The sequence below is a fragment of the Oncorhynchus mykiss genome, chromosome 7 (assembly GCF_057628025.1).
Source record: "Oncorhynchus mykiss isolate SJ-2025 chromosome 7, ASM5762802v1, whole genome shotgun sequence".
In the NCBI taxonomy this organism is placed as follows: Eukaryota; Metazoa; Chordata; class Actinopteri; order Salmoniformes; family Salmonidae; genus Oncorhynchus; species Oncorhynchus mykiss.
The window spans coordinates 19,980,001-20,002,709 of record NC_143028.1 but is presented as its reverse complement, the minus strand read 5'-3'; the positions used below and the strand labels follow the sequence as shown (position 1 = coordinate 20,002,709).

The 22,709-nt window shown below is 44.1% G+C and overlaps 1 protein-coding gene across 1 annotated transcript in view; it reads right to left on the bottom strand.

Moving 5' to 3' along the window:
* LOC110527561 (alpha-1,6-mannosylglycoprotein 6-beta-N-acetylglucosaminyltransferase A) overlaps nucleotides 1-22,709 on the bottom strand; it is a 117,138-nt gene that overhangs the window by 37,748 nt on the left and 56,681 nt on the right. Inside the window, exons 5-10 of the mRNA XM_021608927.3 lie at nucleotides 22,587-22,676; nucleotides 20,313-20,384; nucleotides 17,058-17,219; nucleotides 15,336-15,505; nucleotides 14,449-14,583; nucleotides 8,885-9,018 (exon numbers count right to left, since the gene is read on the bottom strand). Coding sequence (XP_021464602.1) covers nucleotides 8,885-9,018; nucleotides 14,449-14,583; nucleotides 15,336-15,505; nucleotides 17,058-17,219; nucleotides 20,313-20,384; nucleotides 22,587-22,676 — 763 coding nt within the window. The remainder of the gene's footprint in view (nucleotides 1-8,884; nucleotides 9,019-14,448; nucleotides 14,584-15,335; nucleotides 15,506-17,057; nucleotides 17,220-20,312; nucleotides 20,385-22,586; nucleotides 22,677-22,709) is intronic.

The following is a 22,709-nucleotide window of genomic DNA, read 5'->3' as shown; positions in this document are numbered from 1 at the left end:
GCACACACACAGTATTTTACTGCTCAATTTATACACTTTCCCCCATCCCCCCTTCCCCAGTACGCATGTAAATATTGGACTATAAATTGTGCCTTCCTGTATTATACTTATGCTAAAATGTTTATTCTATTCTACTGCCATTTACTTTATGTTCGTATTCTAATCTTTTATTATTTCTTATTGCTGTTACATTGTCGAGAAGGAACCTGCAAGTAAGCATTTTGTTGGACGATGTATACCATCCATATCCCGTACATATGACTAATAAAACTTACGATAGTTTTGGTTTGTTCTTAGAACTTTAAACCATATGAGGTGCTCACTCCCAGAAATCACATATCCGTCCCAAATGGCACCCTATTGCTTATACAGTGCACTAGTTTTTGTATTTTTTATTTGACCCCCTTTTCTCCCCAATTTCGCGGAATCCAATTGTTAGTAATTACTATCTTGTCTCGTCGCGACAACTCCCGTACGGGCTCGGGAGAGATGATGGGCTTATGCGTCATCCGAAACACAACCCAACAAAGCCGCACTGCTTCTTAACACAGCGCGCAGGTGATGGAAGCCAAGAGCCAGAGAAACAGAACAGTCAGGCTGTCATGTACCAACTGGAGCGAGAGCAGGGGAAACATTTGCTCACTGAAGGGGGTGTGTTATAAACAGGCAAAGTGATTAACTGTACAGATGGATGGCCGAGGACGGATGTGGGAGAGCGTTCCAGCAGACCCTCACTCACACATACACGTGCATGCACAGACACACACTGTTTCAGGCCAGTGAAACAGGACCCTTGATGAAGGGCCTACTCAGGCCCTTGGTGAAGTCAGTCAGTCACACATTCGGCAAACTGGGAGGGCATCGTGTGGAAAGAATCTCTTTCCCGTGTGAACTCAGGGAGTGTGACTGGTTCCAAACCCATCCTCAAATCTCACTACAGACAATGAAGAGCCTGTATGTGCCGGCTGGCTTCATTTGCATGATAGAAAAATGATCACATTTGGCAGATATGTACACTGAGCCAAAATGTAAAACGCAGCAGGCAACAATTTCAACAATTTTATGAAGTTAAAGTTCATATAAGGAAATCAGTCAATTGAAATAAATTCAATAGGCCCTAATCTATGGAATTCACTTGACTGGGAATACAGATATGCATCTGTTGGTCACAGATACCTTCAAAAACAAAGGTAGGGGTGTGGATCAGAAAACCAGTCAGTAACTGATGTGACCATCTGCCTCATGCAGTGCAACACATATCCTTGGCATAGAGTTGATCAGGCTGTTGATTGTGGCCTGTGGAATGTTATCCCACTCCTCTTCAATGGCTGTGCGAAGTTGCTGGATATTGTCGGGAACTGGAACACGCTGTCGTACACGTCGATCCTGAGCACCCCAAACATGCTCAATGGGCGACATATGTCTGGTGAGTATGCGGGCCATGGAAGAACTGGGACATTTTCAGTATTCAGGAATTGTGTACAGATCTTTGCGACATGGGGCCGTGCATTATCATGCCGAAACATGAGGTGATGGCGGCGGATGAATGGCACGACAATGGGTCTCGTCACGGTATCTCTGTACTCTCAAATTGCCATCAATAAAATGCAATTGTGTTTGCTATCCATAGCTTATGCCTGCCATTAACATAACCCCACCTCCACCATGGAGCACTCTGTTCACAAAGTGACATCAGCAAACTCCTAGCCCACACAACGCCATATTTCGCTGTCTGCCATCATGCCGGTACAGTTGAATTCATCCGCGAAGAGCACTCTTCTCCAGTGTGCCAGTGGCCATTTGCCCACTGAAGTCGGTTACGACTCCAAACTGCAGTCAGGTCAAGACCTTGGTAAGGACGACGAGCACGCAGATAAGTTCCCTGAGACAGTTTCTGACAGTTTGTGTAGAAATTCTTCGGTTGTGCAAACCCACTCATCAGCTGTCCGGGTGGCTGGTCTCAGACGATCCCGCAGGTGAAGAAGCTGGATGTGGAGGTCCTGTGCTGGCGTGGTTACATGTGGTCTGCGGTTGTGAGGCCGGTTAGACGTACTGCCAAATTCTCTATCCAAATTATGGTAGAGAAAATAACATTAAATGCTCTGGCAACAGCTCTGATGTACATTCCTGCAGTCAGCATGCCAATTGCACACTTCCTCAAAACTTCCGTGGCATTGTGTTGTTGTTTATTGTCCCCAGCACAAGGTGCACCTGTGTAATGACCATGCTGTTTATTTAGCTTCTTGATATGACACATCTGTCAGGTGGATGGATTATCTTGGCAAAGGAAAAATGCTCACTAAAAGGGATATAAACAAATGTGCGCACAAAATTTGAGAGAAATAAGCTTTTTGTGCATATGGAACACATATGGATCTTTATTTCAACTTATGAAACATGGGACCAACACTTTACATGTTGCGTTTCTATTTTTGTTCAGTGTATCATTACTCTATACAGGGGATTACATATCCTCTGTTGAGTTAATATGCATTATGCAACATAATGTAACATTGTTACAGTTGAAGTCGGAAGTTTACATTCACTTAGGTTGGAGTCATTAAAACTCGTTTTTCAATCACTCTACAAATTTCTTATTAACTTCTTTGGGCTGGGGGCAGTATTGAGTAGCTTGGATGAATAAGGTGCCCAGAGTAAACTGTCTGCTACTCAGACCCAGTTGCTAATATATGCATATTATTAGTAGATTTTGATAGAAAACACTCTGAAGTTTCTAAAACTGTTTGAATGATGTCTGAGTATAACAAAACTCATATGGCAGGCAAAAACCTGAGAAAAAAATGCAACCAGGAAGTGGGAAATCAGAGGTTTGTAGTTTTTCAACTCTTGGCCGATCAAATAGACAGTGTCTATGGGGTCAAATTACACTTCCTAAGGCTTCCACTAGATGTCAACAGTCTTTAGAACCTTGTTTGATGCTTCTACTGTGAAGTGGGGGCGAATGAGAGGGGAATGAGTCAGAGGTCTGCCAGAGAGCCACGAGCTGGTGACGCGTGTTCACGTGAGAGTTAGCTTGAGTTCCATAGCATTTCTGAAGACAAAGGAATTCTCCGGTTGGAACATTATTGAAAATTTATGTTAAAAACATCCTAAAGATTGATTCTATATATCGTTTGACATGTTTCTACGGACTGTAACTTAACTTTTTGACTTTTCGTCTTTTCGTCTGCTCCTAGTGATCGCGCATCATGAATTTGGATTACTGGGCTGGACGCGCGAACAAAAAGGAGGTATTTGGACATACAGTGCCTTGCGAAAGTATTCGGCCCCCTTGAACTTTGCGACCTTTTGCCACATTTCAGGCTTCAAACATAAAGATATAAAACTGATTTTTTTTGTGAAGAATCAACAACAAGTGGGACACAATCATGAAGTGGAACGACATTTATTGGATATTTCAAACTTTAACAAAACAAAAACTGAAAAATTGGGCGTGCAAAATTATTCAGCCCCTTTACTTTTAGTGCAGCAAACTCTCTCCAGAAGTTCAGTGAGGATCTCTGAATGATCCAATGTTGACCTAAATGACTAATGATGATAAATACAATCCACCTGTGTGTAATCAAGTCTCCGTATAAATGCACCTGCACTGTGATAGTCTCAGAGGTCCGTTAAAAGCGCAGAGAGCATCATGAAGAACAAGGAACACACCAGGCAGGTCCGAGATACTGTTGTGAAGAAGTTTAAAGCCGGATTTGGATACAAAAAGATTTCCCAAGCTTTAAACATCCCAAGGAGCACTGTGCCAGCGATAATATTGAAATGGAAGGAGTATCAGACCACTGCAAATCTACCAAGACCTGGCCGTCCCTCTCAGCTCATACAAGGAGAAGACTGATCAGAGATGCAGCCAAGAGGCCCATGATCACTCTGGATGAACTGCAGAGATCTACAGCTGAGGTGGGAGACTCTGTCCATAGGACAACAATCAGTTGTATATTGCACAAATCTGGCCTTTATGGAAGAGTGGCAAGAAGAAAGCCATTTCTTAAAGATATCCATAAAAAGTGTCAGTTAAAGTTTGCCACAAGCCACCTGGGAGACACACCAAACATGTGGAAGAAGGTGCTCTGGTCAGATGAAACCAAAATTGAACTTTTTGGCAACAATGCAAAACGTTATGTTTGGCGTAAAAGCAACACAGCTGAACACACCATACCCACTGTCAAACATGGTGGTGGCAGCATCATGGTTTGGGCCTGCTTTTCTTCAGCAGGGACAGGGAAGATGGTTAAAATTGATGGGAAGATGGATGGAGCCAAATACAGGACCATTCTGGAAGAAAACCTGATGGAGTCTGCAAAAGACCTGAGACTGGGACGGAGATTTGTCTTCCAACAAGACAATGATCCAAAACATAAAGCAAAATCTACAATGGAATGGTTCAAAAATAAACATATCCAGGTGTTAGAATGGCCAAGTCAAAGTCCAGACCTGAATCCAATCGAGAATCTGTGGAAAGAACTGAAAACTGCTGTTCACAAATGTTCTCCATCCAACATCACTGAGCTCGAGCTGTTTTGCAAGGAGGAATGGGAAAAAATGTCAGTCTCTCGATGTGAAAAACTGATAGAGACATACCCCAAGCGACTTACAGCTGTAATTGCAGCAAAAGGTGGCGCTACAAAGTATTAACTTAAGGAGGCTGAATAATTTTGCACGCCCAATTTTTCAGTTTTTGATTTGTTAAAAAAGTTTGAAATATCCAATAAATGTCGTTCCACTTCATGATTGTGTCCCACTTGTTGTTGATTCTTCACAAAAAAAATCAGTTTTATATCTTTATGTTTGAAGCCTGAAATGTGGCAAAAGGTCGCAAAGTTCAAGGGGTCCGAATACTTTCGCAAGGCACTGTAAATGATGGACATTATCGAACAAAACAAACATTTATTGTGGAACTGGGATTCCTGGGAGTGCATTCTGATGAAGATCATCAAAGGTAAGTGAATATTTATAATGCTATTTCTGACATCTGTTGACCACACAACATGGCGGATATCTGTTTGGGTTGTTTTGGTCTCTGAGCGCAGTACTCAGATTTTAGCATGGTGTGCTTTTTCCGTAAAGTTTTTTTTAAATCTGACACAGCGTTTGCAGTAAGGAGAAGTGTATCTATAATTCCGTGCATAATAGTTGTATCTTTTATTAATGTTTATTAAGAGTATTTCTGTAAATTGATGTGGCTCTCTGCAAAATCACCGGATGTTTTGGAACTACTGAACGTAATGCGCCAATGTAAACTGAGATTTTTTTAATATAAATATGAACTTTATTGAACAAAACATACATATATAGTGTAACATGAAGTCCTATGAGTGTCATCTGATGAAGATCATCAAAGGCTAGTGATTAGTCTTATCTAGATTTCTGCTTTTTCGGCTGGAAAAATGGCTGTGTTTCTCTGTGACTTGGCTCTGACCTAACATAATCGTTTGGTTTGCTTTCGCTGTAAAGTATTTTTGAAAATCGGACACTGTGGTGGGATTAACAAGAAATGTATCTTTAAAATGGTGTAAAATACTTGTATGTTTGAGGAATTTTAATTATGGGATTTCTGTTGTTTTGAATTTGGCGCCCTGCACTTTCAATGGCAGTTGTCATATTGATCCCGTTAGCGGTATCTCAGCCCAAAGAGTTTTTTTTAACAAAAAATGTTTTGGCAAGTCGGTTAGGACATCTACTTTGTGCATGACACAAGTCATTTTTCCAACAATTGTTTACAGACAGATTATTTCACTTATAATTCACTGTATCACAATTCCAGTGGGTCAGAAGTTTACATACACTAAGTTGCCTTTTAAACAGCTTGGAATATTCCAGAAAATGATGTCATGTCAATTAGCCTATCAGAAGCTTCTAAAGCCATCATTTGAGTCAATTGGGGGTGTACTTGTGGGTGTATTTCAAGGCCTACATTCAAACTCAGTGCCTCTTTGCTTGAAATCATTGAAAAATCAAAAGAAATCAGCCTAGACCTCAGAAGAAAAATAGTTAATCTTTGGGAGCAATTTCCAAACGCCTGAAGGTACCATGTTCATCTGTACAAACAATAGTACGCAAGTATAAACACCATGGACCCACGCTCAGGAAGGAGACGCGTTCTGTCTCCTCGAGATGAACGTACTTTGGTGCGAAAAGTGCAAATCAATCCCAGAACAACGGCAAAGGACCTTGTGAAGATGCTGGAAGAAACCAGTACAAACGTATCTATATCCACAGTAAAAACGAGTCCTATATCGACATAACCTGAAAGTCCGCTCAGCAAGGAAGAAGCCACTGCTCCAAAACCGACATAAAAAAGCCAGACTACGGTTTGCAACTGCACATGGGGACAAAGATTGTACTTTTTGGAGAAATGTCCTCTGGTCTGATGAAACAAAATTAGAACTGTTTGGCCATAATGACCATCGTTATGTATGGAGGAAAAGGGGAAGCTTGCAAGCCGAAGACTACCATCCCAGCCGTGAAGCATGGGGTGGTTTCATCATGTTGTGAGGATGCTTTGCTGCAGGAGGGACTGGTGCACTAAACAAAAGAGATGGCTTCATGAGGGAGGAAAATGTATGTGGATATATTGAAGCCAAATCTCAAGCCATCAGCCAGGAAGTGAAAGCTTGGTGGCAAATGGGTCTTCCAAATGGACGATGACCGCAAGCATACTTCCAAAGTTGTGAAAAAATGGCTTAAGGACAACAAAGTCAAGGTATTGGAGTGGCCATCACAAACCCCTGACCTCAATCCTATAGAAGATTTGTGGGAAGAACTGAAAAAGCATGTGAGATCAAAGAGGCCAACAAAACTGACTCAGTTACATCAGCTCTGTCAGGAGGAATGGGCCAAAATTCACCAAACTTATTGTGGGAAGCTTGTGGAAGGCTTCCAGAAATGTTTGACCCAAGTTAAACAATTTAAATGTACTACTGACCCACTGGGAATACGATGAAAGAAATAAAAAGCTGAAAAAAAATCACTCTCTACTTTTATTCTGACATTTCACATTTGTAAAATAAGGTGGTGATCCTCACTGACCTAAGATAGGGAATTTTTAATAGGATTAAATGTCAGGAATTGTGAAAAACTGTATTTGGCTAAGGTGTATGTAAACTGACTTCAACTGTATCTGAGACAGAGACTAAAGGACTTTCCTTTTGTTTTACTGCATACAACAACGCCAGAGGATGAAGGACACGCTATATAGTATGCTACAGGAACTGTTTTGGGACTAGAGTCTGTACCTCGCCGGAAGCAGAGAAACAATTCTAGATGTGAACATGTTGTTATAGTTTTGGATTTGAGAACAGTAGAGAGAAGAACGACATTGGAAATGTTCCCTCTATGGCTTCAGTTCTAGCCTGGTTCCTAAAAGATATGTTGGTGCTGTCTTGCCAACGGCCATACGAGACAAGACAGCACAAACAGATCTGGGCGATCAGAGCCCTTTCCCTCTCCTGTCTCATTGGCCAGAGCCCTTTGCCTCTCCTGTCTCATTGGCCAGAGGCCTTTGCCTCTCCTGTCTCATTGGCCAGAGGCCTTTGCCTCTCCTGTCTCATTGGCCAGAGGCCTTTGCCTCTCCTGTCTCATTGGCCAGAGGCCTTTCACTCTCCTGTCTCATTGGCCAGAGGCCTTTCCCTCTCCTGTCTCATTGGCCAGAGGCCTTTCCCTATCCTGTCTCATTGGCCAGAGCCCTTTCTCCTGTCTCATCGCTTTCCCTTGTCTACACCCTTTATCCAGTGATTTATGCAAGACTACTTAATGGTAATGAATGGAACCCAAGACAAGGATTGATTTCCCTGTGGCGCCTTCTTTGTCTTAAATGTCCTCTGTTACGTTTTAGTGTTAGGATGGAAGGAAATCCAACACTCAGAGTTAACATATTGAAACTATATGTTTTGTTTATTCAAGCCCCATTGTTGTTGTTACACAACTGCAAGTGTGAGATTCAGTGACTTCCCTTAAGCCTGGAAACAGAGCTGTAATGAAAGGATATAAAACAACCCGCTGAGGATACGGTGAATGTTTCTCCACAGGCAAGGGGACACAAATCCAACATGCCAGATGCACCGAAACAAATCTGTGTTTCATTTCGACCCATGGTGTAACCCATGTAAGTTTGATTATGTACAGATATCATCTAACCCTCGCAGCTAGTAAACTGGATGACATGAAAAGACCTTCGTCGTATGAGAATGGCATACTCTATCCGCAACACAAAGGGTCTATTGAGCCTGGTCTGCTATTCCGACGTGGGCCAAACCACTGAAACTGAGACCGGAGAGGGGTATTCATCCATTCTGGGTAAGATTTTGCTTTCCATCAGCCATGGGGAAAGGTTAAAACACCTTGGGGTGGTAGACTCTCCCTCCCCACCCCTGGGTTGTGTTCATTAGGGCACGTAAGAGAAAACTTTTCAACATGTTTTGCAAAGGAAAACAAAAATGAGTGTGTCTTATTGGGCTCCCGAGTGGCGCAGCGGTCTGACGCACTGCATCTCAGTACTTGAGGCGTCACTACTGACACCCTGGGAGTCCCATAGCGCGGCGCACAATTGGCCCAGCTTCGTCCGGATTTGGCCGTCACTGTAAATAAGAATTTGTTCTTAACGGACTTACCCCGTTAAATAAAGGTTAAATGTAAAACTATTTTTTTTATTGGAGTACAGGTTGCCCCTCTCTGTTTTAGACCATTTTCTTCCATTTGGTGCCTTATGAACATGACCCTGTCATTAGGTGGGAGCAGGGTGAAGATGTCTCTATACCCTGATATTGGGTCAGTTTGGCATTTTCCCCGCTCATGGTTAAGGTTAGGATTGGGGAGGAGAAGCTGATCCTAGATCTGCACCCCAGAGCCATTAGATGCTACTTACGGAACATGGTGTTGAACTGCTGGGGGTTGAGGTTCCACTTGCCCCAGGGGGTCTTGTGGCCCTTGGACTGAGCATAGTGGGCGTGGTTGAACTCGGGCTCTGTGCCGAAGGAATCCAAAACCCGCAGCATACACCTGTAACACACACCAAACATGACAAAGGTATCATACACCCGTCACACACCACATTATAGTGCTAGCATACATCTGTAGTACACACCGCATTACAGCATTAATACACACTTCCAGCTGTATGCCTCAACCGCTAATAAATGGTTAATTAATGACGTGATGCATATCTTTTCCACACCTTCAGCATGGTCACAGATAGTGTACAAAGCGCAGAAAGAGCTTCCTACAGATGAAACTTGAACAGTAAAGGTTACACTTCATGACTAATTAGAGGAACAGAGAAAGGATGTCATGTGCAATGGAATGACACATTCATGACCTTTTCTCTCTCGCTTTCTCTCAGAGTCGCTCCCCCTCTCTAATCAAGCCTTTTAGCTTTCTCTCTCTCTCTCTCTCTCTCCAACTATCTCTCTTTCAGTCACCTTCTCTCAGCTCCCATCTTTCAGTTTCCCTGACAGATGCTTTTTCAGATTATTTATTTGTATTTTTATGTAACTAGGCAAGTCAGATAAGAACAAATTCTTATTTACAATGACGGCCAAGGAGCAGTGGGTTAACTGCCTTGTTCAGGGGCAGAACGACAGATTTTTAACTTGTCAACTCGGGGAATCGATCTACTGTAGCGACCTTTCGGTTACTGGCCCAACGCTCTAACCACTAGGCTACCTGCCGCCCCCATTACAAGTCCCCCCCCCCAAACAAATATTTTTTTGAAAGCCTAAAAATAAACACCTGGCTATGCTTCCCCAATATTCCTTCCCAGCTTTAATCCTTCTGGACAGAGTCCAACATACTCCTTTGATTGACCCCTGGTGGGGTGGAGGTGTAATAATGAGCATTAATAAAAATTGATGAGGAGCCAGGAGTACCAGAGGGGCCGGCTAAGCTCAGTTTGGCAGCCCAGGCAAGGCCACTCCTGACCAGGCAGATGTTTCGCAGATGGTGGGTGGGTGGGTGTGTGCATGCGTGAGAAAGAGAGAGAGAAAGAAAAGAGAAAAAGACACTGTGTGTGTGTGTGTGTGTGTGTGTGTGTGTGTGTGTGTGTCGTCTCAAGATGCTCAGGAAATAGGGGAAATGGATTCACAATGAGGAAACTTAAGACCAGTGTGACTAAAGCCGCAGCATGCAAATCTCTTCTTTTTGAGACGTGTGTGTATTGTCAGACACAGTACAACATTCTTAGGAGATTATGAGAGAGAGATGCAGGTGAAATAGTCTTTCAAATGAGATTGTTGTAGACTGGAGACAATGGTTGTAATTCAAACATTGTTCAGATCAGTGGCAAGGAGTACAAAACGGTCGCCTTTAAGATATCAGTCATGTGTCTATAATGATTCCCATGTAGTATTGAGAATTAGACAAACTGAAATTATAGCGTATTATAGCCAGCAAATAATGATTACAGTCGATAGGATGACTGAAGCAAGCATTGGTTTTCTGTAGTGAGAGTGTTTGAGAGAGATAGACCAATACATAGATCGATACAGAAAGAGGAAGAGAAAGAACGAGTGAATGTGTGTTTGTTCCTGCCTGCATCTGTGTGTTTCCGTGTGTGCCTGCCTGCGTGTGTGTGCACGAGAGGGAAGAAGAGTGACAGGACAGGATAGGCGGCTTGCACTCATTCATTCTAAAACCACTAATATTGCTGAGCCGACCACTGGGATTCTCCCTACAGTCCTTTCACTGGCCTGAACAACTCCACCACTTAGAACACAATCCCCAGTCTCAAATTCTCTTCCCTCTTGAGACTCAGATTGCTCCCTAATGGCACCCTATTTCCTAGAGTCCCATAGGGTTTTGGTCAAAATAGTGCACTACAGTGAGCTCCAAAAGTATTGGGACAGTGATACATGTTTTGCTGTTTTGGATCTGTACTCCAGCACTTTGGATTTGAAATGATACAATGACTATGAGGTTTTATTGTAAATAAGAATATAATACATGTTTTAACACTTGTACATTCATGTGGATGCTACCATGATTATTTTGTGCCCAATAGAAATGAATGGCAAATAATGTATTGTGAACATTTTGGAGTCACTTTTATTGTAAATAAGAATATAATATGTTTCTGAACACTTCTACATTAATGTGGATGCTACCATGATTATGGATAGTCCAGAATGAATCTTGAATAATGATGAGTGAAAAAGTTAGATGCAAAAATATCATACCCCCCCAAAATGCTAACCTCCCCTGTTATTGTAATGGTGAGATGTTAGCATGTCTTGGGGGTATGATATAAAATGCTAATCCCTCCTGTTATTGTGATGGTGAGAGGTTAGCATTTTATATCATACCCCCAAGATATGCTAACCTCTCACCATCACAATAACAGGAGGGATTAGCATTTTATATCATACCCCCAAGATATGCTAACCTCTCACCATCACAATAACAGGAGGGATTAGCATTTTATATCATACCCCCAAGACATGCTAACCTCTCACCATCACAATAACAGGAGGGATTAGCATTTTATATCATACCCCCAAGAAAGGCTAACATTGCACCGTTACAATGACGGGGGACATGCTAATCTCTCACCATTACAATAACAGGGGAGGTTAGTATTGATATCATACCCCCCAAAATGCTAACCTCCCCTCTTACTGTAATGGTGAGAGGATAGCATGTCTTGGGGGTATGATATTTGTGCGTTTAACTTTCTCACTCATCATTATACAGGACTATCCGTAATCATGGTGGCATTCACATTAATGTAGAATTGTTCTATATTAGAAGCTGTTCTGGAGAGGCTGGAAAATGAAAGACACTTCAAGATGCAGTCCAGGATCTTAAGCACGACAAATTTGTAACATATTGTACGAATTGGATGCAACATGTTATAGGAATTGCAAACAGTAACATATTCTACGTAATGAATCACAATTGGATGACGTAGTACACAAAAAAATAATGACGTAGTACACAAAAAAATAATGACGTAGTACACAAAAAAAATAATGACATAGTACACAAAAAAATAATGATGTAGTACACACAAAAAAAACAGGGACCCGTTTTGGCTCGTGAGCACCATTTTCAAAACTACTGGCTGAAATTATACAAAGGTTCTGGAGCATCGCTTTAAGTAGAGAGGGAGAGAGCTGGATAGACAAGGAGGAGGAAGGAGAGGACATATGTAAGAACGTAAACAAGACAGGATTAGATAACTATGAGACCAAACTGTTCCATGACGTGATTCGTCGGGCTTAAAAATCTAAATGCACTTTCAACAGAACTTTTGCCTGAAGTTGCAGCAAAACCGAGGCATCTTATAACCTTCCTGGAAGTGCACGTCACAAAATCAACACTGAATCAAGTGGCCAAATGTAAATGTCTTCACCGATATGTATAACGAGGAATTAATCAATACACTCATGAAAATGCCAGCTGGAACCTGCATTACGACCACACCGTCTGTAAAAAAGGTTGAGTATGTGTCCCAAACGGCTCCCTATTCCCTAAATAGCGCACTACATTTGACCAGGGGCCTTGGTCAAAACAAATGCATAATAAAGGGAATAGGGAGCCGTTTGGGATGCATCCCAGTCAATTTCCTCAGAGCAAGATGAAACAGAATGCAAACCCGAAACAAACAAAAAGTGTTGACACGAGAAAGGAAATCTTGGGGCTATTAGCGAACCTGACTTCTTGTTCTCACAAGGCAGTTCTCGTAACAACCTCCAACCACACCGTTGGGATACTTCAGAGGAACAATTAGTCCCACTTAAGACCAGTGGGACTAAAGCCGCAGCATGCAAATCTCTTCTTTTTGAGACACATGTGTATTGTCAGACACAGTACAACATTCTTAGGAGTTTATCAGAGTGAAAGAGAGCGAGAGACAGAGAGAGAGATGCAGGTGAAAGTCTTTCAAATGAGATTGTTGTCGACTGGAGACAAAGGTTGTAATTCAAACATTGTTCAGATCATTGGCAAGGAGTACAAGGTGCCGGTTCAGACAGTCTTATCAGTGGAGCGGACAAACGCACGCGCACATTAGAGAGTGGGCAGAAAACAGACACATTAACAGACGACACAACCATGACCACCGCTCCCCATTAAGAGTTAAAACCTTGACCTGATGTTCCCGTGGAAACGGCCTACCAACATTGGAACATCAAACAATTGTGCTCAGACGTAATGCAATTTTAGCCCAGTGAAAGAACAGTTTGATGGCAGCCACTGTAACAGAGCTGGTTCACATGATAGTGAGCTTGTTCGATGAGAAGCCTTGCATGAGACCTGAAGACTTTTGTTAGCTTGAAAAGAAAATTAGGGGCTTACAGAAGAAAAACCCATCCACCCATCCAGGCAGGGGGAGCAGGCCCACCTCGGAGAGCATGGCGCTTGCAACACCAGGGTTGTGGGTTCGATTCCCACGGGGGACTAGTACGAGAAGAAAGTATGAAAATGTATGCACCCACTACTGTAAGTTGCTCTGGATAAGAGCATATTGCGAAATGACTCAAATGTCAACCCAGCCTGGGCCTTAGTCTCAGCCTACTCATTCAGATGCTAATGAGTGTGTAAATCACATCTGGTCCCACCCTCTGTGCCTGGGTCTTTGCCTCCTGAATAGCTACCCCACCAGGTATCAAATGAGCTGCAGGAAATAGGCCTCTTTTCATCCCGCCAACCTCTCTCCGCTTCTCTCCAATCAGTAAATGAGCGGTGGGCGAACAGTCTGACAGCGTGCCCCAGCAATGCTTGGTATCCTACAGGGAGGGATACAGCCTCGGGAGACTCAGAGGGACACAGACAGAGAGCCTGACACTGTTCCCACTTCCCAATTAGTCAGAGCAGCAAGGAGGATGCGGATTCCAAAGAGATCAAATCAAATCAAATATACCCCCTGACACAGGCGTAAACGAGGATACCAGGAAACTCATTGGATGAAAAACTAGGATGCTCATATTTTTAACTAAGGCATTGTATGACGAGTCAGATAGATTTCAGAACCATCGAGTCAGATAGATTTCAGAACCATGTGTATGTGAGATGAGTTGTGTTAGTTGATAGGTGTTCTTCTAGGAAGGAGATGTGTAAGTAACTTCTCTCTCGCTCTCCATCTAACTAAATGAACAACATCACACACACTCCCGAGTGGTGCAGTGGTCTAAGGCACTGCATCTCAGTGCTAGAGGCATCACTACAGACCCTGGTTCGATTCCAGGCTGTATCACAACCGGCCGTGATTGGGGGTCCCATAGGGCTGCGCACAATTGGCCCAGCATCATCCGGGTTAGGGTTTGGGCAGGGTAGGCAGTCATTGTAAATAAAAATGTGTTCTTAACTGACTTTCCTAGTTAAATACAATTTTTAAAAACATCACATGTCCCAGCCCATAGATGAGGTGGATGTGTAGACAGACAGAGACAGACAGACAGGGAGACAGAGATATATATATATATATGGAGTACTTACTGGTAGTGGACCCAGGAGGGCCCCAGTGTCTTCTTGAACTGGGTCAGGCCCACAATGTCAATGTAGATGAGCTCCACCACCTTGTCCCCCTGGGTGGGGCAGCTGGACTTGTTCCCCATCACTCTCCTCATGATCCTGCACGAGGGAGTGGGCTTAGTTAGGACACACCGGGTGTATCTGAAATGGCACCATATTCCCCTATATGGTTCACTACTTGTGACCAGGGCTCTGGGGTTGAGAACAGTTTTAAATTCACTGTAACATGGACAGTAACGTGGTATTGTAATATATTACAAAAAGAGAGCAACAACATGATGTAAACACACAACAAACAAAGAGAAGAAAGCTATGGATTGTTTACACACAGTAAACCCCTCTTATGCAAATAGGAAGCAATGTGAGACAGGTTTTACCTAACGAAGCGGGACTAGAGCACACAAAGAACATGTGGGTGTTTTTTCAGAAGCAAGTGGGTTGCAAACACCTCACATTACACTAGCTTTAGCTGTACTTAGCTTCGGCTGCTCATTCCATAGGTGTCCTTGGGGAGGTAATACCAGGGGCTGTATGTATCAAGCATCTCAAGAGTAGGAGTGCTGCTGATTTAGGATCAGTTTAGCTTTTTAGAGCACAATGAATAAGACTACATGGACAGGCGAGACCTGGACCTGTATCCATAAAGTGTCTCAGAGTAGGAGTGCTGCTGATCTAGGATCAAGTCCCAACCTTATTCATTATGATCCTAGAACTGTTCAAGAAGAAACGCCTTTCATAATTTTACGTTGGAAAACGTTTTTAGCAATTTCGCTACGGTACTCTGCACTGAACACCACCCAGATATGGGTGCGCACACACACACACACACACACACACACACACACACTTACTCTTTGAGCTCGGCCAAGGAGGCGGAGATGCGTACGTCGTGGCCCAGCAGGTAGAGGGTGGTGATGAGGTCGCTCCATTGCACCAGCTCCCCCAGGGGCCCCCCACTGAAGGCGTTCTCTGCGATCTTGAAGCCCGACTCCTTGGTCAACAGGCCCAGGTGCACCAGGATCTGACGGCGAGAGAGATGGGCATGGATGGTGTCAGTTCAGTTTAAATCTATTGTTTCTCATTGTGGCTCAGTTGGTTAAAAGCATGGCGCTAGCAATGCCAGGGTTGCGTGTTTGATTCCCAACGGGGCTATCAATACAGAGAAGTAAGGAAATGGGTTATATCATCAACATTTAAGAAATTCATACAGTATTACCAACCCAATAAATCACGGTGTAATACAGTGTGTAACTTTCTTTATTCAAGTATGTTTGGGCACATCGCCAACCATCTGGGTGTGCGTCTTTAGTTCGTGAAGTAATCCAAATGCAATTCAATGGGTTGGAAAAATGTAATAAGGCATTTTCCCTATTCAAACGGCAGGCTCGTTTCAAGTCCCCGAGTACAGCATGGCAGAACGCAGGATGCGCTCCACAGAAGACGTATCATTATTAACATCGGAGCACACAAGTCTCCTTCTACTCACCAGGGAACACACTGAGCCACGGGACAGAATCCAACTTTACAATGTTCTGTGCTTTCTATGGACGTTCTCAACACACTTTCAGCTGCCGTGTTAGCCAGCGTCTCAAACAGCACCCTATTCCCTATATAGTCCACTGCTTTTGACCAGGTCCCAGAGTAGTAAACTATGTAGAGGATAGGGTGCAATTTGGGACGGAGACACAATCACCACGGTGCATTGTTCAGGGATTAATGGGTAGAGAGAGGATTATGACTGTAATAATATAAAAATCAACCTTTCAGCACACTGTGACTGTTTCAAATGGCATCCTAATTCCCTATATAGTGCACTACTGTCGGCCAGGGAATATAAGGCTACGGTAAAAAGTATTGCAATTTACAGGGAATAGGGTGCCGTTTGGGACCAAGCCTATCTTGACTCTTTAGGGTCATGGAAATGAGGCAGGCTCCTTGTTCCTGGCCTGATCCCAGATCTGTTTGTGTGGTCTTGCCAAGTTGGCAAGACTGCACAAAGAGATCTGGGATCAGGCTACTTTGTTCCTGCTCGGAGCCTTTGGCATGAGAGGTTGGGCTGGGTCCCGATTCTCCCCACTTCTCCTAAAGTGTACTCTTGCTCACTCAAGCCAATGCTTACACCAATCATGTGTTTTAAAAATCCATTACAAGGAGTATGTAAGCGTACACTTCTTGGTAAAATAGTGAAGAATTCGAGTTTCAGGTGCAAAGAGACGTTGTTCCACTCTAACTAGAGGAAGTATCCACACTGTTAAAAGCCGTAGAGTCAGAAAGAGGAAGTCCTGAAGATCACTAGGGAACTGAAACCTCCATTACTAATCGTTGGGGCCAGGTAGCAGAACACAATAGACTTTCCTTGTTTCAATATTCTCAGTTCAGAAAGGCATGTTCTGATTCTCCAATATTCTCTATATTCTCTAATATTCTCTATTCTTCTATTCTCCAAGTAGCTAATATATTTTTGGCTGTGTGTTTGTGTGAGTGCGTGCGTGCAAGTGTTTTAAGTGCAAGCTTGCATGAGTATGTGTGTGCGTGCACATGAGTACGTGTTTGAGAGCGTGTCCGTGTCCTACCTTCTTCCTCTTGCGCTTGGCCAGGTTCTGCTTGGCAGCCAGGGCGCGGATGGCGTTGATCCAGGGGTCTTCCATGCGCTTGATCCGGAGCATCATCCAGCGGAACTCCTCTCGCCGAGACGTGACCCGGTATAGCTCCTCGAAGCTCGTCCGGATCTCCGTCTAGGAAGACACGACACAAGTTAGACACCCCTACTCTTTAGGAGTTATGGTTTAACCCATTAACCTCTTTCAAGGTTTACCCTATAGAAAGAGAACGTTAGCCTCTGAAAGGGGGTAGGTAGACAAGGTTTGGATCGACAGAAGCTCCAGGTGGGCGGAGTGTGCACATTTTAGACTAAAGTGAAATCTCCACCCACCTGGGGCACAGGACGATGACAAACGAGCACGCACAATTGTGTTTGTCGTGATCAGTTTGAGCAAGGAGGCAGAGAATCGCTGATCTTCATTACATGATGAGTAGTTACAGTGGGGCAAAAAAGTATTTAGTCAGCCACCAATTGTGCAAGTTCTCCAACTTAAAAAGATGAGACAGGCCTGTAATTTTCATCATAGGTACACTTCAACTATGACAGACAAAATTAGGGGAAAAAATCCAGAAAATCACGCTGCAGGATTTTGAATGAATTTTTTTGCAAATTATGGTGGAAAATAAGTATTTGGTCACCTACAAACAAGCAAGATTTCTGGCTCTCACAGACCTGTAACTTCTTCTTTAAGAGGCTCCTCTGTCCTCCACTCGTTACCTGTATTAATGGCACCTGTTTGAACTTGTTATCAGTATAAAAGACACCTGTCCACAACCTCAAACAGTCACACTCCAAACTCCACTATGGCCAAGACCAAAGAGCTGTCAAAAGACACCAGAAACAAAATTGTAGACCTGCACCAGGCTGGGAAGACGGAATCTGCAATAGGTAAGCAGCTTGGTTTGAAGAAATCAACTGTGGGAGCAATTATTAAGAAATGGAAGACATACAAGACCACTGATAATCTCCCTCGATCTGGGGCTCCACGCAAGATCTCACCCCGGGGGGTCAAAATGATCACAAGAACGGTGAGCAAAAATCCCAGAACCACACGGGGGGACCTAGTGAATGACCTGCAGAGAACTGGGACCAAAGTAACAAAGCCAACCATCAGTAACACACTATGCCGCCGGGGACTCAAATCCTGCAGTGCCAGACGTGTCCCCCTGCTTAAGCCAGTACATGTCCAGGCCCGTCTGAAGTTTGCTAGAGAGCATTTGGATGATCCAGAAGAAGATTGGGAGAATGTCATATGGTCAGATGAAACCAAAATATAACTTTTAGGTAAAAACTCAACTCGTCGTGTTTGGAGGCAAAAGAATGCTGAGTTGCATCCAAAGAACACCATACCTACTGTGAAGCATGGGGGTGGAAACATCATGCTTTGGGGCTGTTTTTCTGCAAAGGGAGCAGGACGACTGATCCGTGTAAAGGAAAGAATGAAGGGGGCCATGTGTCGTGAGATTTTGAGTGAAAACCTCCTTCCATCAGCAAGGGCATTGAAGATGAAACGTGGCTGGGTCTTTCAACATGACAATGATCCCAAACACACCGCCCGGGCAACGAAAGAGTGGCTTCATAAGAAGCATTTCAAGGTCCTGGAGTGGCCTAGCCAGTCTCCAGATCTCAACCCCATAGACAATCGTTGGAGGGAGTTGAAAGTCCATGATGCCCAGCAACAGCCCCAAAACGTCACTGCTCTAGAGGAGATCTGCATGGAGGAATGGGCCAAAGTACCAGCAACAGTGTGTGAAAACCTTGTGAAGACTTACAGAAAACGTTTGACCTCTGTCATTGCCAACAAAGGGTATATAACAAAGTATTGAGATAAACTTTTGTTATTGACCAAATACTTATTTTCCGCCATAATTTGCAAATAAATAAATTACAAATCCTACAATGTGATTTTCTGGATATTTCTTTCTCATTTTGTCTGTCATAGTTGAAGTGTACCTATGATGAAAATTGCAGGCCCCTCATATTTTTAAGTGGGAGAACTTGCACAATTGGTGGCTGAATACTTTTTTGCCCCACTGTATGTAGGATTTGAGGTCATTTGTAGATCAGTGATTCTGTAACGCTGTCAAAATCTCCAACACGCACATCGGATATACAGGACATAGAAGGGATTCTCATCAACTTAAACACTAAAGCTACAGAGTGCCAAGTTCTGCCAGGCGCTCTTTGCATTGCAAAGACGTATGGCTCCTCATTGAACGCAGGAATGCAACGATACCAATCTACACATTTCTCCGCTTCTCTCGGGTCAATAATTAAGAAAGCTTTCCCCACAGGCGGCTTGGTTGAGATGTCGTCGTGCCTGCCATTAACAGCTGCTAAAGCTGGGGAAACAACGCTCTGGCAGTGTATTACCATCCCTTATCAGGACAGGAAATCACTGGGAGAGAAAAGTCTGGGGGACCGTGTCCGAAATGGCACCCTATTCCCTATATAGTGCACTACTTTTAACCCATAGCGTTATGGGCCCAGGTCAACAACAACAACAACAACAGCCACCATCAATGGTGATCTCAAAAACAAAAGGACATCCGAAGGGGGGCAAAGAGTATTACATTTGGACTTATCGCATTATCCACAACCAGGAGTATATTTAAAGTCAATAACGGCGAGCCACGCCCGGAGTTCTGACCTCAGACGGCCCTGTAAGGAGATTTAAGCGAGTGCCCATTGGCATGGCGACCGGCGTCATGGTATAAATCCTCTCCCGCTCTATAGTCAGTTACTAACGCAATCACTGGAGTGACTCGACTCTTCAGACAGTGTGTGTGTTAGCCTATGTGCAGCATCTAACATTGCTTATACATTAGGTCGGTACCATTTGAGCTAAAAGACAAGTGGAAGAGGTCATTTCTAAAGAACACATGTTCTAACATTATAAAAGCTATTCAATGCCCTCGTGACTTTTGTGGCATTTGTCTTCAGGCTGGGTATTCTGTCTGGCCAGTCCCCAGAGTGGTGAGAGTGAAAAGGACTGGCCAGGCTGTTGGGTCTTTCAGCAGGGTGCAGAGACTGGCACTTATGCCCTTTTCACTATTGTGTTTTAGGATATTTTCTTATCACGTTGTCATTTTCACATCGTGCCAACCCGAACTGTGTTGGCTCTAACATTTCATTTTCCCGTTGTCCTTTCCAGCGCGGTTCAAGCAACTATACTCAGTTTGTCTCGGCTTGGCAGTGTGGAAAGCCCTTCAGTTCAGACACTCACCTGGCCCCTCCGGTCGGCCTCCTCGTCCAGTGTCTTGGTCCTCCACGGCAGGTGCGGGCACCAGTTCTCCACCTAAAATGACATGAACATCAGAACAAACTGAGATGGAAAATATGACAGAGTATGGGGCCTGTGAACTCTGCCAACGGAGAGGAGAGAGAGGAGGACGCAGGGGCGAGGGAGGGAGGAAGGGACACTAGGGTTGTGCCCCAAAATGGCACCCGCTTCCCTATGTGGTGCACTACGTTAGATAAGAGCCATATAGGCCCTGGTCAAAAGTAATTCACTATATATAGCAAATAGGGTAACATTTGGGATTGAGCCTATAGGAGGCAAATCAGGAAATCATTAGGCAGGTAATTGTTTCAGTGAAAGCAGATGTCATGCCGACAGTGGCCTGGCTCACTTTGATCTCACTTCAGAGGTTCTGATGGGGGGGGGGGTTTGATGCATCGAATAGCAATGGTGGGCCCAGCCTCACTGAGTGCAGATACAGAGATAGACAGAGAAACAATTTGGCCCCACCCTACTGTAATGACATCCTATTCCCCATATAGTGCACTACTTTTGGGGTTTCTGGCTGAAAGGGTGTAGGGCTCTGGCCAAAAGTAGAGAGGCAGAGAGAGAACGAACAAGGCTGATACTACATGGAAATACATGCATATCGCCATTGTGAAAGCAAGTCACACCGACTGAGATAGAGAGACCTCTCACTGGCTGCGTACCTAAAAGTTCCCTATGGGCCCTAGTCAGAGTTACTGTACTAAATAGGGAATAGGATGGCATTTGGTACGCAGCAACCCTCTCTCTCCCTTAAAGGAGAATTCCACCCACACACACAGTCCCAAAATCATTTACATGTCAGCAATCAAGTTCTCATGCCATATAAAGGTTCAGAATACAGAAATACAGCCGGTGTTATGCATTTTGCATCATATGATGCTGAGTGTTGCATAACATGATGCAAAATGCATCATACTGGCTGTATTTTGAAAGTGATATATCTTGATTGCTGCCATGCAAAACATTTTGGGACTATATCAACAATGGACTAATGAAACAAATACTAGAATATAGTTTTGGGGTGGAGTTTTCCTTTAATGGATAAGGTACATGTCTCTCCCAACAGGTATTTTCAGTGGAGTAAAATGACACTGCACTTCCCCCAAGCACTGATCTCAACATTTATAAGCTCCCACATCTGACCAGCTCCCACATCTGACCAGCTCCCACATCTGACCAGCTCCCACATCTGACCAGCTCCCACATCTGACCAGCTCCCACATCTGACCAGCTCCCACATCTGACCAGCTCCCACATCTGACCAGCTCCCACATCTGACCAGCTCCCACATCTGACCAGCTCCCACATCTGACCAGCTTCCACATCTGACCAGCTCCCACATCTGACCAGCTCCCACATCTGACCAGCTCCCACATCTGACCAGCTCCCACATCTGACCAGCTCCCACATCTGACCAGCTCCCACATCTGACCGAGAATAATCAACATAAAGAGTCAGGGACTTGAGTTTGATTAAAAACTTCACTTCAGTCATTGCTACTTAGCAATGAGCTTCTCATACATCTGGAGTGTTGTGTTTGGGTGTGCGTACCGTACTCGCTAGGGTCATCAGAATGCTACGGTATAAATGGGCTTTACATCTGGAGTGTTGTGTTTGGGTGTGCGTACCGTACTCGCTAGGGTCATCAGAATGCTACGGTATAAACGGGCTTTACATCTGGAGTGTTGTGTTTGGGTGTGCGTACCGTACTCGCTAGGATCATCAGAATACTACGGTATTAATGGGCTTTACATCTGGAGTGTTGTGTTTGGGTGTGCGTACCGTACTCGCTAGGGTCATCAGAATGCTACGGTATAAATGGGCTTTACATCTGGAGTGTTGTGTTTGCGTGTGCGTACCGTACTCGCTAGGGTCATCAGAATGCTACGGTATAAATGGGCTTTACATCTGGAGTGTTGTGTTTGCGTGTGCGTACCGTACTCGCTAGGGTCATCAGAATGCTACAGTACATGTTTCCATATCAATTCCTAGAAAAAAATTCTGCGCTGTAGTATAATTCACAAGTACATAGTTCAGTCGTCAAGGGCGCGTGGAGTTGCAGTGGATGAATACGTAAAGAGCTGGGGCGTTCCACGTCCCCTAGGCTGTTAACACTGAATGTCAATGAGTAGATCAAACCACACTGTAGCCACTGTGCGCACGAGCACGGACACAGACACACGTGCACAGACAGACACAGACACCACTCACCTCGCTGAGATATATGAAGAAGGAGCAGGTGGAGCCGTCCACACCGTAGTTAGTGTAGCATGAGTCTGACCGCCACATGTCCTTCATCCACTGAGGAAGAGGAGGAGAGACAATCAGGACTGA